The sequence below is a fragment of the Lissotriton vulgaris genome, chromosome 11, assembly GCF_964263255.1.
Source record: "Lissotriton vulgaris chromosome 11, aLisVul1.2, whole genome shotgun sequence".
Classification (NCBI taxonomy): Eukaryota; Metazoa; Chordata; class Amphibia; order Caudata; family Salamandridae; genus Lissotriton; species Lissotriton vulgaris.
The window spans coordinates 1079099659-1079114165 of record NC_141699.1 but is presented as its reverse complement, the minus strand read 5'-3'; the positions used below and the strand labels follow the sequence as shown (position 1 = coordinate 1079114165).

At 48.3% G+C, this 14507-nt stretch overlaps 1 protein-coding gene across 1 annotated transcript in view; it reads left to right on the top strand.

Moving 5' to 3' along the window:
- The first annotated feature begins 1025 nt into the window (after positions 1-1025).
- LOC147684157 (alkaline phosphatase-like) overlaps positions 1026-14507 on the top strand; it is a 77819-nt gene continuing 64337 nt past the window's right edge. The window contains exon 1 of the mRNA XM_086944550.1: positions 1026-1165. Within this exon, the coding sequence (XP_086800676.1) occupies positions 1093-1165 (73 nt within the window). The 5' untranslated portion in view covers positions 1026-1092. The remainder of the gene's footprint in view (positions 1166-14507) is intronic.

Below are 14507 nucleotides of genomic sequence, written 5' to 3'. Positions count from 1 at the left end.
TGCCCCTGTTGATGCTGGCACTTCATGCAGGGCAGTGGGGCTCACAGGTGCCCCTGTTGCTGCCTGGCACTTCACGCAGAGCTGTGGGGCCCACAGGTGCCCCTGTTGATGCTGGCACTTCATGCAGGGCAGTGGGGCTCACGGGTGCCCCTGTTGCTGCCTGGCACTTCACGCATAGCTGTGGGGCTCACAGGTACCCCTGTCGAGGCCTTGCACTTCACGCAGAGCTGTGGGGCTCACAGGTGCCCCTGTTGCTGCTGGCACTTCACGCAGAGTTGTGGGGCTCACAGGTGCCCCTGTTGCTGCCTGGCACTTCACGCATAGCTGTGGGGCTCACAGGTGCCCCTGTCGAGGCCTTGCACTTCACGCAGAGCTGTGGGGCTCACAGGTGCCCCTGTTGCTGCCTGGCACTTCACGCAGAGCTGTGGGGCTCACAGGTGCCCCTGTCGAGGCCTGGCACTTCACGCAGAGCTGTGGGGCTCACAGGTGCCCTTGTTGCTGCCTGGCACTTCACGCAGAGCTGTGGGGCTCACGGGTGCCCCTGTTGCTGCCTGGCACTTCACGCAGAGCTGTGGGGCTCACAGGTGCCCCTGTCGAGGCCTGGCACTTCACGCAGAGCTGTGGGGCTCACAGGTGCCCCTGTTGCTGCCTGGCACTTCACGCAGAGCTGTGGGGCTCACAGGTACCCCTGTTGCTGCTGGCACTTCAAACAGGACCGTGGTGCTCGCAGATACCCTGGCTGCTGCCTGGCACTTCATGCGTGGTGGTAGTGTTCACAGATGCCCTTGTTGCTGCCTGGCACTTCACGCGGAGCTGTGGGGCTCACGGATACCCACTTCCATCTTCCTCGGAGCTGCCGGGCCCTCGTGGGCCATGGACAGGCGCAGACTTGCCTGCCCCACACTGCGCAGCGCGGTGATTGAAGACGGGCGCCGATTTACCTGTCCCACCTCAGCCGTGACCACTCCCTCAAAGAGTGCGTCTGTCAGCACCCCCGGGAAGGAGGAATGTGAGATCCGCTGGCGACAGGGCTGATCCTGCATCCGAGAGGAGGAAGGCAGAGCGGGCTCGCCGCGCCAGCCCAGCGCCAACATGACCCTCCTGACGCTTCTCGCCGCTGGAGCCTGCCTCTCCCTGGCTGTTCGTCCATCCACGGCATGGTTTGGTAAGAGCAAGGACAAGTTATTCAATTGTTACTTTTAACTTCCTGCGCCTGGCTGTCTAGGAAGAAGCCATCCCAACTTCCATCGCCTGGCTGTCTAGGAGCTGTCTAGGAACACGTCCCCCTTCTATGCACATTGTACCCCAAACTGTCAGCCTCGACTTTGCACTTTACCGTTCTCAGCCCAGCATCACTGCTTATTTCAGAACCGGACGCCTGACAGCCTTTTACCTATTTGTGCGTAAAGATGTAAAATCTATTTGCACACTGCATACATTTCTAAAGTTGTTGAATTTCCCAGTCTACTGTGGGAGACATTTGGCAGATTTTTACATAATTCTGCAGAAAGACCGAAGCCTCTAAACTGCTCAGTTTTTAGCCGTTTATTTAAATATACATGCGCCCGGTTTGTGAGGAGTTCCACGGAAGGAAAGGCCCTGCCTGCTGACAGATTCCAAAGCCAGGCGCGAGTTGGTTCTTGCCAGGAAGTTCATAAAACCCGTGGGAAGAAATGTGTCCCCGGGTGCTGCCCCAGGGGGTGCTGGGTAATGTGAGCGAGGGGCGCCGTGCGTCAAGGAACTCTGGTGGTTGTGCGTCAGTGTCACGAGCCCTCGGGGCCTTGGGTGATGCTAAGAAAGTGGATACCACTTGGTAATGACCCAAAGGGGCACGCGTTGATGTGTCCTGGGTGACAACAGGCCCGATGGTTCACCCAATACTGCTCTCTTTGCATTATGGGACTTGTAGTATTTTTCATAACAAATCCAGCACTACTAGTAGGGTGACCAGCCGTCCCTTCGTTTCACCTTTTATGGACGCCTTTTGTCCCTAATTTTGGGCTTGCAGGGAACAGAGCTGTTCCCCTGCCAGAGGCATCAGGCCCCTGAAGGGGGCGCCTCCCACTCATTCTTGGAGCACAAGAACAGCCCCCACCCGCCCTTTGTCATTCTGTATGTGGCTGATTGTCGCATACAGAATGACAATGGGCCAGTCTGGGGTGTTACAGCATGTGGTGGACCCCTCCTGCCTCAGGCTAGGGCAGGGCATTCTGTTAGGGTTAGATGGAAGAAATGTATAAAACAAATGTGCAAAGTTAAAAAGAAGATGTTATAGTTCTTTACACAGTCTCATCATTTCAGAGCTGAAGCATTTTTATTATTAAATGAAACAAAGCTATAGTTGCTGCTTTTTCATTTATTTCATGCAGTTAACATCCATTGACAAAGCCAATAGTCATGGCTTGTCATAGGTCTAATGTTACTAGATGCAATGATAGAAACTGCAAAATACAGGTCGGCAGGACATTATGCTCAGCACATATTTTTGCCACGCCCTTAATTCCATCAGACACGCCCTTTGGAGAGACCCCCAGTGTTTTCATCCCACTTGAAGCCCTGGAAACAACACCATGTCACAGGCACCTCGCATCATGGCACTGTGCATCATGCATGACTCATGACTTCCAAGTTTTCAGATTGTCTATGTGCAGGGGCATAGTGAACCCTCCTCCCCCCCCCCCCCCCCCCCCCCCTGCTTTAGGAACTACAGCGAGTTTGAAGTTCATCATTGGCTTCTGTCTGCACCTGGATAGGTGAAGGGTGAATGGAAGGATGGGTGGCTGAGTGAAAGGGGAATGGAGAGAGAAAGGGAGGATGGATGGATGGTTGAGTGAGAACATGGATGATTGACAGAATGGATGGGTGCATGGAAGAGTGAAAAGAGTGTAAAGATGGATGAGTGAATGGGAGGGTGGAGGCCTGAAAGAAAGAAATGATGGATTGATGGATTGATTGATGGATGGATGAGTGAAAGGGTGAATGGGTGGATGGATGAGTGACCGGGTGGACGGATGAGTAATTGAAAGGATGGCTAGATGTGTGAAAAGGTAAATGGTTGGATGGATGAATGAATGAATGGGTGGAAGAGTGGATGGATGAGTGAAAGGATGGCTTGGGTGAAAGGGTAAATGTTGGATGAGTGAAGGATGGATTGGGTGAAAGGGTGGGTGGATGGATTAGTGAAAGGGTGGTTGAAGGGATGGATGAATGAAATGATGGATGGAAGGATAGATGATGGATAGGTTTTCAAATGGTTGAAAACGTTTGGATATGGATGGGCACACACATGGAAGGACAGAATGAATGATGAAAGACTGAATGATGGATGAAAGAATTAATAGATTACATTTTGAGTGACACCCAATTGCTACTTGGATGTTACACTAGTAATTGTAAATGGTTGCTTGTTTTGTTTTAGGTGTAATGTTTTAGGGAGAGCCTCATAGTACCATGAGCTTTGCTTGAGATGTATATTGTGTTTGTAGCAATAGGCAAGGCGTCAAAAATAAACTATGTAATAGTGTATGGGCAGTGCATTCTTTAGGAAAGCTGCAGGGAAAAGCACCTTTGTGACTTCAGTCAGCTAGTGCAACACTCTGCGAAGCCCCCATAAGCAAAGTCAGATTCCATATTTTAAGTTCCACTTGCTGAAACACCATAATGCGTTCCCTATAGTGGGTTCATCACACCAATCCTCCCTTTAGTTCACCTATGCGTGCCGCTTGGCACGAAGTACACGATTGTCTCAGCCTGATATAAAACTTATTTTGACTTGTACTTAAGTGGTTGTCTATTTACTTACTTTTATACTAGCGCGCAACTTCCTCTGATGTGTCTGTAAAACATATCTTTTTTCCTGAAGTTTAGTCCTGAATTTTGACCCTCTGTCCTGAATTTTTACACTTTCAGTCCTGAATTTGCACCCATGCCAGTTGTTCACCCAAACTACTTATGCCAGTAGAGAGAGAGAGAAAAAAACATTAAGAGGTTACTCACATGGCCAGTTCTAGGATTTTTGGGGCCCCGGGCAGAAAGGGAATGTGGGAGGTCCCTCTAAATTGCATAGCAGTGACACATTCAGGGCTGTTTGCATCTGAATAGATGCCCCTGAAGCTGCAGCCTCTCCCCTCTCAGCCACCTACAAGCACCTCTTAACAGCTCATCAAGGGCTCAAGGTGTGAGGGTTGCTTATCTCCAGAAAGGGTTAATACTGCCAGGGACAGTAGCTATCCAGCTGTGCCTCTACATGGGTGAGGGGGGATGGAGGCCTAATTGATGGACAAAATTGAGGAATGTGTCTTCTTGCAACTGGGAATGGGGCCCCCTCCCCTCGGGGTTCCCCTTGCTACACCATAGCAGTGAAGCCATGGGAGGGGGCCACCTAAGGTGGCGCACTTGCAAGGTGGCACTTTTCATGCCTTGGTCTGATTGTTGCATCTGTGCGGGCCCCAAGTTGGAGGGCTGACTACGGGGCCCTGGGCAGCTGCCCACACTGCCCCTGTTTAGCACCGGCTCTGGTTATTCAAATCGGATGTGGGAAAACTGGAGAATAAAAAAGGCATTTTCCTAACGTATTTGATTGATTGGTTTGTTGTTTTTAGCTAGGCAGTAAGATATTTACAGGTATAGCCCATGTTTTAAAACAAGCATTTGCAATGCAATAGTTGTCGTATTAGTTAAATGCCAAGCTATTGGCTTTGCAAATGGAAAAGAAATGCGGCGTCCGCCCGGCTTTTTTTAAAATTCATTGACTTTTGTAGCAATAGCGGCACGCCACGCTTTAGCTTTAGATGTTTAAAGCTAAAGCGCAGCGTACCACCATTGCTACAAAAGTATATAGAAAAAAAGTTGTGAGGCTACTTTTTTTTCCCCCTGTTTATTTGCTATTGTAGCAATCTTGGAGTATAGCAAAGGGGTTCACCCAAACATAGTCACTGGGACCTGGGTAATAACAGTACTGAGAGAAAGGGGTCCCAGCGTATAATCATCAATTGACTCAAATTAATCAAAAATGGAGAAACAATAAATGGATCTACACTGTTTTTATTCACAATGTAGATGTATGTTGGATACTGTATCTAGCAATAAACATTAAAAAGGCTGTACAGTGCCCCAGGGAAAAAGGCAAGTGATAAGGTGAGGATGGTGTGGATAGGGAATAGTGACAGTAAAATCAACCAATTAGCGCTGACGCACTTGTATGTCAATTTAAATATAAACCAACAAGAGACCATAGGTTCAATACATCACTTAATCAGGATCATACTCCACATAATACATTAATGTTATAATTTTGGCGTGAAGCTGATAAATAAGAAACAGTTGTCGACGTTTCGACCCTCAAATTGTTGCAGGAATTAGTTGTACCCTTGCTGCGGGTTCTTCATCAGGACAGGGTGGGGGCAGGCAACCTATTCAATACACATCAATAATTAATTGAATTTAATTTTACTCCTGGTACTGAATCACAGCATGAGTAATTAATATAGCACACTATTAAAGGCAGAGCATACCAAATCAATTGTTGCTCGTCTTCGATTTGATAGTGGAAAGGGTGGGATACATCATATGGTGTGAACTTCGAATCCTCATCAAGGGTACAACTAATTCCTGCAACAATTTGAGGGTCGAAACGTCGACAACTGTTTCTTATTAATCAGCTTCACGCCAAAATTATAACATTAATGTATTATGTGGAGTATGATCCTGATCAAGTGATGCATTGAACCTATGGTCTCTTGTTGGTTTATATTTAAATTGACATACAAGTGCGTCTGCGCTAATTGGTTGATTTTACTGTCACTATTGCCTATCCACACCATCCTCACCTTATCACTTCCCTTTTTCCCTGGGGCAAAGTACAGCCTTTTAAATGTTTATTGCTAGATGCAGTATCCAACATACATCTACATTGTGAATAAAAACAGTGTAGATCCATTTATTGTTTCTCCATTTTTGATTAATTTGTGTCAATTGATAATTATACGCTGGGACCCCTTTCTCTCAGTATTGTAGCAATCTTGGCACGCCATGCTTTAGCTTTAGATGTTTAAAGCTAAAGCGTGGCGTGCCACAATTGCTATAAAGTAAATAAATGGAAAAGAAATGCGACATCCTCCTGCCTTTCATTTTTTATTTATTGACTTTTGTAGCAATGGCAGCACGGCGTGCTTTAGCCGATGTTTAAAGCGAAAGCGCGTTGTGCCACCATTTTTTTTGTCCTCATTTGTCAGTCCATGCTAGGATGTCAAAGAAGATCTTTTTGACTATGACAAGGAGTACCCGATGTCTCCACGAGGAGGGGATGTAATGAACATCCCGGGTGAGCCAACGAACCTCCTGCCCGGTCAAAAAAACGGACTTCTCTGAACAGGTGCAAAATAGGCGACCCCGCAAACCAATGCAGCTGTATAGCATATCACTAATCATTGGACCGTGGCTTTCTCAGATGTAAACAGAAGGAGTTGAGAAAAAGAGGAGAAGGGGAAAAACAGGAGAAAAGGAAGAAGCAGTGCAAGGGGAATATTTCAAAACTAGGGGATTAGTCAGTAATGTGTGTCTTAAAACCATTCGTCTCACAGTTCCCAAAATGTTGTTCTCTTAACCAGTTTAAAAGTCGTGTGGGGGGTAATATTTCACAACTGGGGGGTTGGATCGATAACGTGTGCCTTAAACCCGATATCCAACAGTTCCCAACATTTTGTTCTCTTAACCAGCTCAGTAGCCCGATCAAGAGTCGCTATTTTTTGTAGTGATCGGATCCATTCTGCCTCTATCGGGGGCAGGGGAGGATCCACTTAAGGCACAAGTCCCTGCGTGTGAGGAGAATTAAAACAAAAATTATGGCTTTTTGAGTTTTAAGACAGCTCTCCTTTTCCTCTCCTCCCAGAACCATGTGGCGTGCCACCATTGTACAAAAGTTAATGCAGTGTTATCAGGCATGTCAGCGTGAACAAATACAATGCGTTACGATTGGTAAAGTTACTAAAATACAATGCCATTGCCGCAAAAGTCAATGCAGTGTGGCGCGGGGTGGAGCATGCCGGAGCGAACAACAAATACAATGCGCTACAGTCGGTGAAGTTACCAAAATACAATGCATTATGTAAGCAGCAGCCCAGGAAGGACGTCAGCAATGACTGGATGGGGTGCGAGGAGGCCAGAGATGGGCAACCAAAACAAACAATTGGTGATGTCTGCTGGAAAGGAACCAAGCACACAAAGGCAGGACACAGAGACAGTATTGATCAATCAGAGTAAAGGAATTTAGAAAGGCAGCCTAACTAACCAACCAGAAGCACGGGGCATGTTGAATGCCTATATCCTGAATACAGCATGTCTCAAAAAGATCGCGCTAGAACTGCCTAGGCGAGACCTAATGACCTGTTTTGCACAAAATCCGGTGTTTTGCACACCAGCAGACCACAAAACCAAAGGTTGAGATGCCGATAGACATCTTGAAACCATTCACTCATATAGATAGATATATATATATATATATATATATATATATATATATATATATATATATATATATATATATGTATATATGTTAAACAAAGGCCCAAAAGCTTGAAGGACGCATTCGACAGCAGATTAAACCACCCAGTTTATTATTTCAAAAGGAAACCAGCCTTTTCATTCCAGTATTTCAAATCATTTCGCCTGACGCGTTTCGAGGCTCCAGCCTCTTATTCATAGGCGGCTTGAAATGCACATGTTAACAGAGAGCTCTAATTAGCTAATTAACTGCATGCTGCTTATTTATACTGACCCTTGCTGAGTGCATTTTCTTCATTAATGCATGCTGGGACTTGTGGTCCAATTTAGAGCAAATGCTACCCTGCAGTGGGTTCTGTTGATCATTCACGTCATTGCAGCATATTATTAACCCTGCAGTGGGTCTCTGGGTGAAGCGCTGGAATGTATTTACCTGATTTGATGTGCTGCATATCAGGCGTGGACATGGTTCCCACCACGCAGCCTCTCTATTTAACTCTTAGATGGTGCAGTCTTCCACCGCAGGGCTGCCATGTCAATTTATGTTAAACAAAGGCCCAAAAGCTTTAGGTACGCGCTCGACAGCATACGAAACCATCCGATTTATTATTTCAAAAGGAAACAAGCCTGATATGCAGCACAGTAAATGAGGAAAATACAAACCAGGACTACACCCAGAGGGTTCAACGGAGCTGCGGGGAGGTGATATCTAGGAGAGGCAGTGTCCTTGGAGTATGTGTGACTATAGGCACCCTTCCCACCCGTTCTAAGGCTCATGGGGCATTGTCTCCACTGAGAACAAATTACAGAGTATCATACCTATTGGATATTGTATACTGTGCATGGTAACTTGGCATGCCAATCACGCATTAGTTCTACTTGTACATACATCACTTTTGAAATATTTATTTACTTTGGATAATTTTCTCGACATTTGCTCGATATTGTAGTGAGTGCAGAAGGGATCGTGTTTGGTCCTGAAGAAGAAGCCTGGGGGCTTCGAAACATGTTGACAGACACAGGAGGGACTGCTCATTGAGGCAATACACCTCCAACCCATTTCCCACCTTTTAACAGTAGCAGCTCCAAAGTTTTTTAGTCCACAAGAGCCAGGTACTTTTTAATTCACCACTTCTGTAGTAGGGGATCTCTGTGTATAGTCATAATCTAGTGAATAGTCCCGCCCATGTGCGTGGACCCCGGCAATCAAAAATAATCTCTTAAGTTGTCAAAACATGCAGAAACTGCAAAGACACTTAAGAGAGAATTTAAAGACAAATAATGCAGCCTATATCCACAGGCTACACTGTCCAGTACTTCAACTAGAAATTCCACCAAATAACACCACACACAATACAGCCTGCCCAGTTTCTACCATAGAGAAACTTGCCTCTACCAGTAAAAGACTCTGGAATGATAGAGAGGAAGGCATGGGCAGACAAGTCCCATAGGCTGCCATTATGTGGCTTAAAATAGGATACTGTGCCTTTAAGAGAACTTTCCAGAACTTCTCCCAGTATCCCAGAATGCATAGCAGGTCCCTCTACTTTCAGTTCTTTTTTCCGGCTCCTGCTAACAGGACCCTGGCATTGAGCTCTCCCTTGTTTCAAGAGTTTATTGGATTTTTTGTCACTTTTGTGCTTAAAAAGTGTTTGAGTTTAGCTTTCTTGTTGCTTTTCTTCTCTTCTGTGTTGGTTTCAGGCGTTTTAGGGCTCTAAAATGCCTGGTCTTTTTGACAAATGTCCAGCATGTGGAAGGAAGAAGGCCAAGAGTGATCCACACGACGTCTGCATCGTCTGTCTCCCTGAAGATCATGTCCCTGAAGACTGTGTCATCTGCCAGCAGTTTACAGCTCGGACTCTGAGGGACAGGCTGAAGATTGGGCTGTCAGGCCTTAAGGAGAGACGTCTGCAGGCTGCAGGTGGGTCTGGGCAGGCTGGGAAGGTTGCCTCTGCTGAAGCCTCTGGGGGGGTCCCCAGAAGCAGGAAGACCAGGAAACGGTCCCGGTCTCCGTCGACGTCGATTGCATCGACGACGACGTCGAGAGGCATGACGGCGGTGTGTTCCCCATCTCCCCGGGGCTCCGGGTCGAGACGGGGTGACGACTCGACGTCGAAAGGCCTGGAGAGGTCGCCGTGGAAGAAGCCACCGTCGACGTCATCATCGTCGTCGGAGTCTTACTATCGACGTCAAAGACGAAGTGACAAGCATCGGCGCTCGCCGTCGAGGCGACACCGCCGCATGCCGTCGAAGCACCGGTCGACGTCGAGGGGCTCCTCGACGCCGAGAGCCTCTAGAAGGAGGAATAGACGCTCGTCGTCGAGAACGGAACGTTCGGCGTCGCGGAGGCGGCGTACGGCGTCACGGAGGAAGAGGTCGACGTCGCGGGGGCGGCGTTTGACGTCGTGGAAGAAGAGGTCAACGTCGAGGAGGCGGCGTTCGACGCCGGAGTCGCGGAGGCGACGCTCAACGCCGGAAAAACTACGCTCAGCGTCGAGAAGGAAGAGATCATCGTCTAGGAGTCGTTCCTCCTCTCCTAAACGGCGCAAGAGGGATTCTGGCTCCAGAAGTCAGACTGCTTCTACTGGAGGACGCGATCAACTGCTGAAGGGGCTGAATCTCAGCCCCCTTCACCTAAGGGGTCACCGGGCTCTGTGTACTCAGTGGTGTACACACCATCTCGGCCTGGGTCGCCGCCTCCGCCTGTACCCAAGGAGGACCCTCCCACCAACCCTCCGCTTCCACCAGGCGGCCTGCCGCCACCGATCCCAAAGCATGGTCCGGCCCCTCGGTCGGTGGTAGATCCGGTCCCTCCACCGAGGTCCACGTCGTTACCTCCTTTACCTACACCTCCTAAGGGGACACCGAAACCTAAACCCCGGGAGGAGCCAAGGAAGACCCCACCACGGAAACCGGTGGAGAGGCCACGGGCTTGCAGATCTCACTCTCGCTCGAGCAGGAGGGAGAGATCGCGACACAGATCGTCCACACGGTCGAGACGCCGCCATAGGAGGCATGGCTCCTGCTCTCACACGAGGTCCTCAGGGACCAGGGACTATTCTCCGACCTTGTCGGGGTCACCAGACACGAGGGTTTCCCCGATCGATGACCTGGTGGCGTTCCATGATGTCCTTTAAAGGGGCGCTGCGAAGTTGGGCATATCCTTGACTGATTATAACAAGCATTTGCAATGCAATAGGTCTCGCATTATGAAAGTTTGAGCTATTGGTCTTGTAAATGATAATTTTTTTTATTTATGTGTTGGTTTTGAAAATAGCTAAATTAATAGCTTTGTCATTTATAATGCCAATAGTTATAACTTTGGCAAATGTGACACCTATAGCATTTGTAATGCAACATGTTTTGTATTTACGTGACTTAGATGTACTGATATTACAAATAAAAATGGCTTTTGATTTTTTTAAATAATTAATACTTAAATAAAAGTGGTTGTAATTTATAATGGCAATAGCTTAAACTTTTGTAAATAACTTTTGTGAAGATTATGTTCAGTGTATTTTATTGTGATGAAAATCCAAGAACAGAAGTGAAATATTAACATCTTTTTGTGACATTTGTAATAAAGCTTGAAACATTGAGAAGAACATATTTGAACCAGTTGTTGAATGGTTGCACAGATTGATGCTGTGATGGCACGGAGTGATGCTGTGGTGGTGCTGAGTTATGTTGTGGTGGCGCTGAGTGATGCTGTGGTGGTGCTGAGTGATGCTGTGGTGGTGCTGAGTGATGCTGTGGTGGTGCTGAGTGATGCTGTGGTGGTGCTGAGTGATGTTGTGGTGGCGCTGAGTGATGCTGTGGTGGTGCTGAGTGATGCTGGAGTTGCGCTGAGTGATGTTGTGGTGGCGCTGAGTGATGCAGGTTTTGCGCTGATTGATGTTGTGGTGGGGCTGACTGATGCTGGGGTGGCGCTGAGTGATGCTGGGGTGGCGCTGAGTGATGCTGGGGTGGCGCTGAGTGATGCTGGGGTGGCGCTGAGTGATGCTGGGGTGGCGCTGAGTGATGCTGGGGTGGCGCTGAGTGATGCTCGGGTGGCGCTGAGTGATGCTGGGGTGGCGCTGAGTGATGCTGGGGTGGCGCTGAGTAATGCTGTGGTGGTGCTGAGTGATGCTGGGGTGGTGCTGAGTGATGCTGGGGTGGCGCTGAGTGATGCTGTGGTGGCACTGAGTGATGCTGGGGTTGCGCTGAGTGATGTTGTGGTGGCGCTGAGTGATGCTGTGGTGGTGCTGAGTGATGCTGGAGTGGTGCTGAGTGATGCTGGAGTTGCGCTGAGTGATGCTTTGGTGGTGCTGAGTGATGCTGTGGTGGTGCTGAGTGGTGCTGTGGTGGTGCTGAGTGGTGCTGTGGTGGTGCTGAGTGATGCTGGGGTGGCGCTGAGTGATGCTGGGGTGGCGCTGAGTGATGCTGGGGTGGCGCTGAGTGATGCTGGGGTGGCGCTGAGTGATGCTGGGGTGGCGCTGAGTAATGCTGGGTGGTGCTGAGTGATGCTGGGGTGGCGCTGAGTGATGCTGTGGTGGCACTGAGTGATGCTGGGGTTGCGCTGAGTGATGTTGTGGTGGCGCTGAGTGATGCTGTGGTGGTGCTGAGTGATGCTGGAGTGGTGCTGAGTGATGCTGGAGTTGCGCTGAGTGATGCTTTGGTGGTGCTGAGTGATGCTGTGGTGGTGCTGAGTGGTGCTGTGGTGGTGCTGAGTGGTGCTGTGGTAGTGCTGTGGTGATGCCGAGTGGTGGTGCTGAGTGATGCTGTGGTGGTGCTGAGTGATGCTGTGGTGGTGCTGAGTGATGCTGTGGTGGTGCTGAGTGATGCTGTGGTGGTGCGGAGTGGTGATGTGGTGGTGCTGAGTGATGCTGTGGTGGTGCTGAGTGATGCTGAGTGGTTCTGTGGTGGTGCTGAGTGGTTCTGTGGTGGTGCTGAGTGGTTCTGTGGTGGTGCGGAGTGGTGCTGTGGTGGTGCTGAGTGATAATGTGGTGGTGCTGATGATAATGTGGTGGTGCTGAGTGATAATGTGGTGGTGCTGAGTGATACTGTGGTGGTGCTGAGTGATACTGTGGTGGTGCTGAGTGATAATGTGGTGGTGCTGAGTGATAATGTGGTGGTGCTGAGTGATAATGTGGTGGTGCTGAGTGATGCTGGGGTGGTGCTGAGTGATGCTGGGGTGGTGCTGTGGTGGTGCTGAGTGATACTGTGGTGGTGCTGAGTGATGCTGTGGTGGTGCTGAGTGATGCTGTGGTGGTGCTGAGTGATGCTGTGGTGGTGCTGAGTGATGCTGTGGTGGTGCTGAGTGATGCTGTGGTGGTGCTGAGTGATGCTGTGGTGGTGCTGAGTGATGCTGTGGTGGTGCTGAGTGATACTGTGGTGGTGCTGAGTGATGCTGTGGTGGTGCTGAGTGATGCTGTGGTGGTGCTGAGTGATGCTGTGGTGGTGCTGAGTGATGCTGTGGTGGTGCTGAGTGATGCTGTGGTGGTGCTGAGTGATGCTGTGGTGGTGCTGAGTGATGCTGTGGTGGTGCTGAGTGATGCTGTGGTGGTGCTGAGTGATGCTGTGGTGGTGCTGAGTGATGCTGTGGTGGTGCTGAGTGATGCTGTGGTGGTGCTGAGTGATAATGTGGTGGCTGTAATTTACCCGAAGTTACTTAGTGGAAGAGGTTATTTCGAATCTGATTTATTGTTGCCCATTATCTGGGTACTTGACAAGCAGAACAATTGACACTGTTTTTAAGATCTGGCCTGGAGACAGCTTTACCTCTCTTTTTATCCTCATATATAGGAAAACATAATACATAAATTGTAAATACGTGTATACAACTAGGAACGCGAGGGTCAAGGGAGGAATGCAGGACAGGGGATGGGATGGTGTGGCAGTGGGTGTGAAAAAAGCAAACAGAAACAGCTGGGAGGAAGGGAACCAACACAAGCGATGGAGCAGCAATGGCAGGAGCGAATTAAATTTAACATCGCTAATTAACAAATAAAGAAGTGCAGGTAAAGGAGAAAATCAAACCATTGTGACTTGTACAGGTCACTTCTACAACAACCATACTTCTCTCCCTCTTGCCTTGTCAGAGCCCAAGCCACAAAAATAAAAGTTCAGAAGAAAGGCTACTTACATCATATCTATCATCAGCATCCAATCGTCTCTCGGCTGCTCCTCCCGCACCCGTGTGCCGGACCTCTCTAAACTAAGTAATTTGAAACATGACTTACTATTGTGAATCCATATGCCAGCATAAATGTTTGCTTATCCTGGGCCTAAGAATTACATTTCCAGGTGGATCCCTCTTCACCAACTTAAAATTAGATACACAACAGAAGTTATGAACCTGTTACTTCTTGCATTTTCTGTTACAGTTTGCTGGAAAAAGGCAACTCAGTGCAATTGCTTCAATGGGAGCACACAGACTTCAACTCCTACAAGGCAAATAGGTCGTCAAATAAAAGGGGCTGGAACATGGTCTCCAACCAACACAGACCGAGGTCGTAACTCACCTTTGTACGGAGCTTTGAAGCATGGATTTGTACTATTTTTGTTTATTAGAATGGCAGAAGGGAGAAGTTCGTGCTCCTATCCTGTCAACAAATGCTCGTGAAAAATAGCATAAAATTATTGACACTTATAATTCTCTCTCTTCTAAACGGTGCTTCATAGCGCATCCCTCTCGGTTCTAATTTTATATTGCTTTTCTGGGTAATAGTACATGACAAATGTTGTGTTGGGACCCTCCTCACACTTAGCTGGACTATGCCTTGATCCTAGCTTTTTAGTGATTTTCCATCTTGAGAAAGCGTTGTGAAGGAGCTGCAGGGAGCTATGTAGACCCCGCCAGTACATTAAAAATAAAAGACACCGTTTGCAGTAGTGCAAAAAGGGACACAAGTGGCTCGTAGGCACTTCAAAGCAGCCGGTACTTCTGTTAAAAAAATGATAAACAAGCCCTCACCAAAAGGAAAAAAATGAACTGCTGAATAACGGATATGCGATCAGAGCAGTAT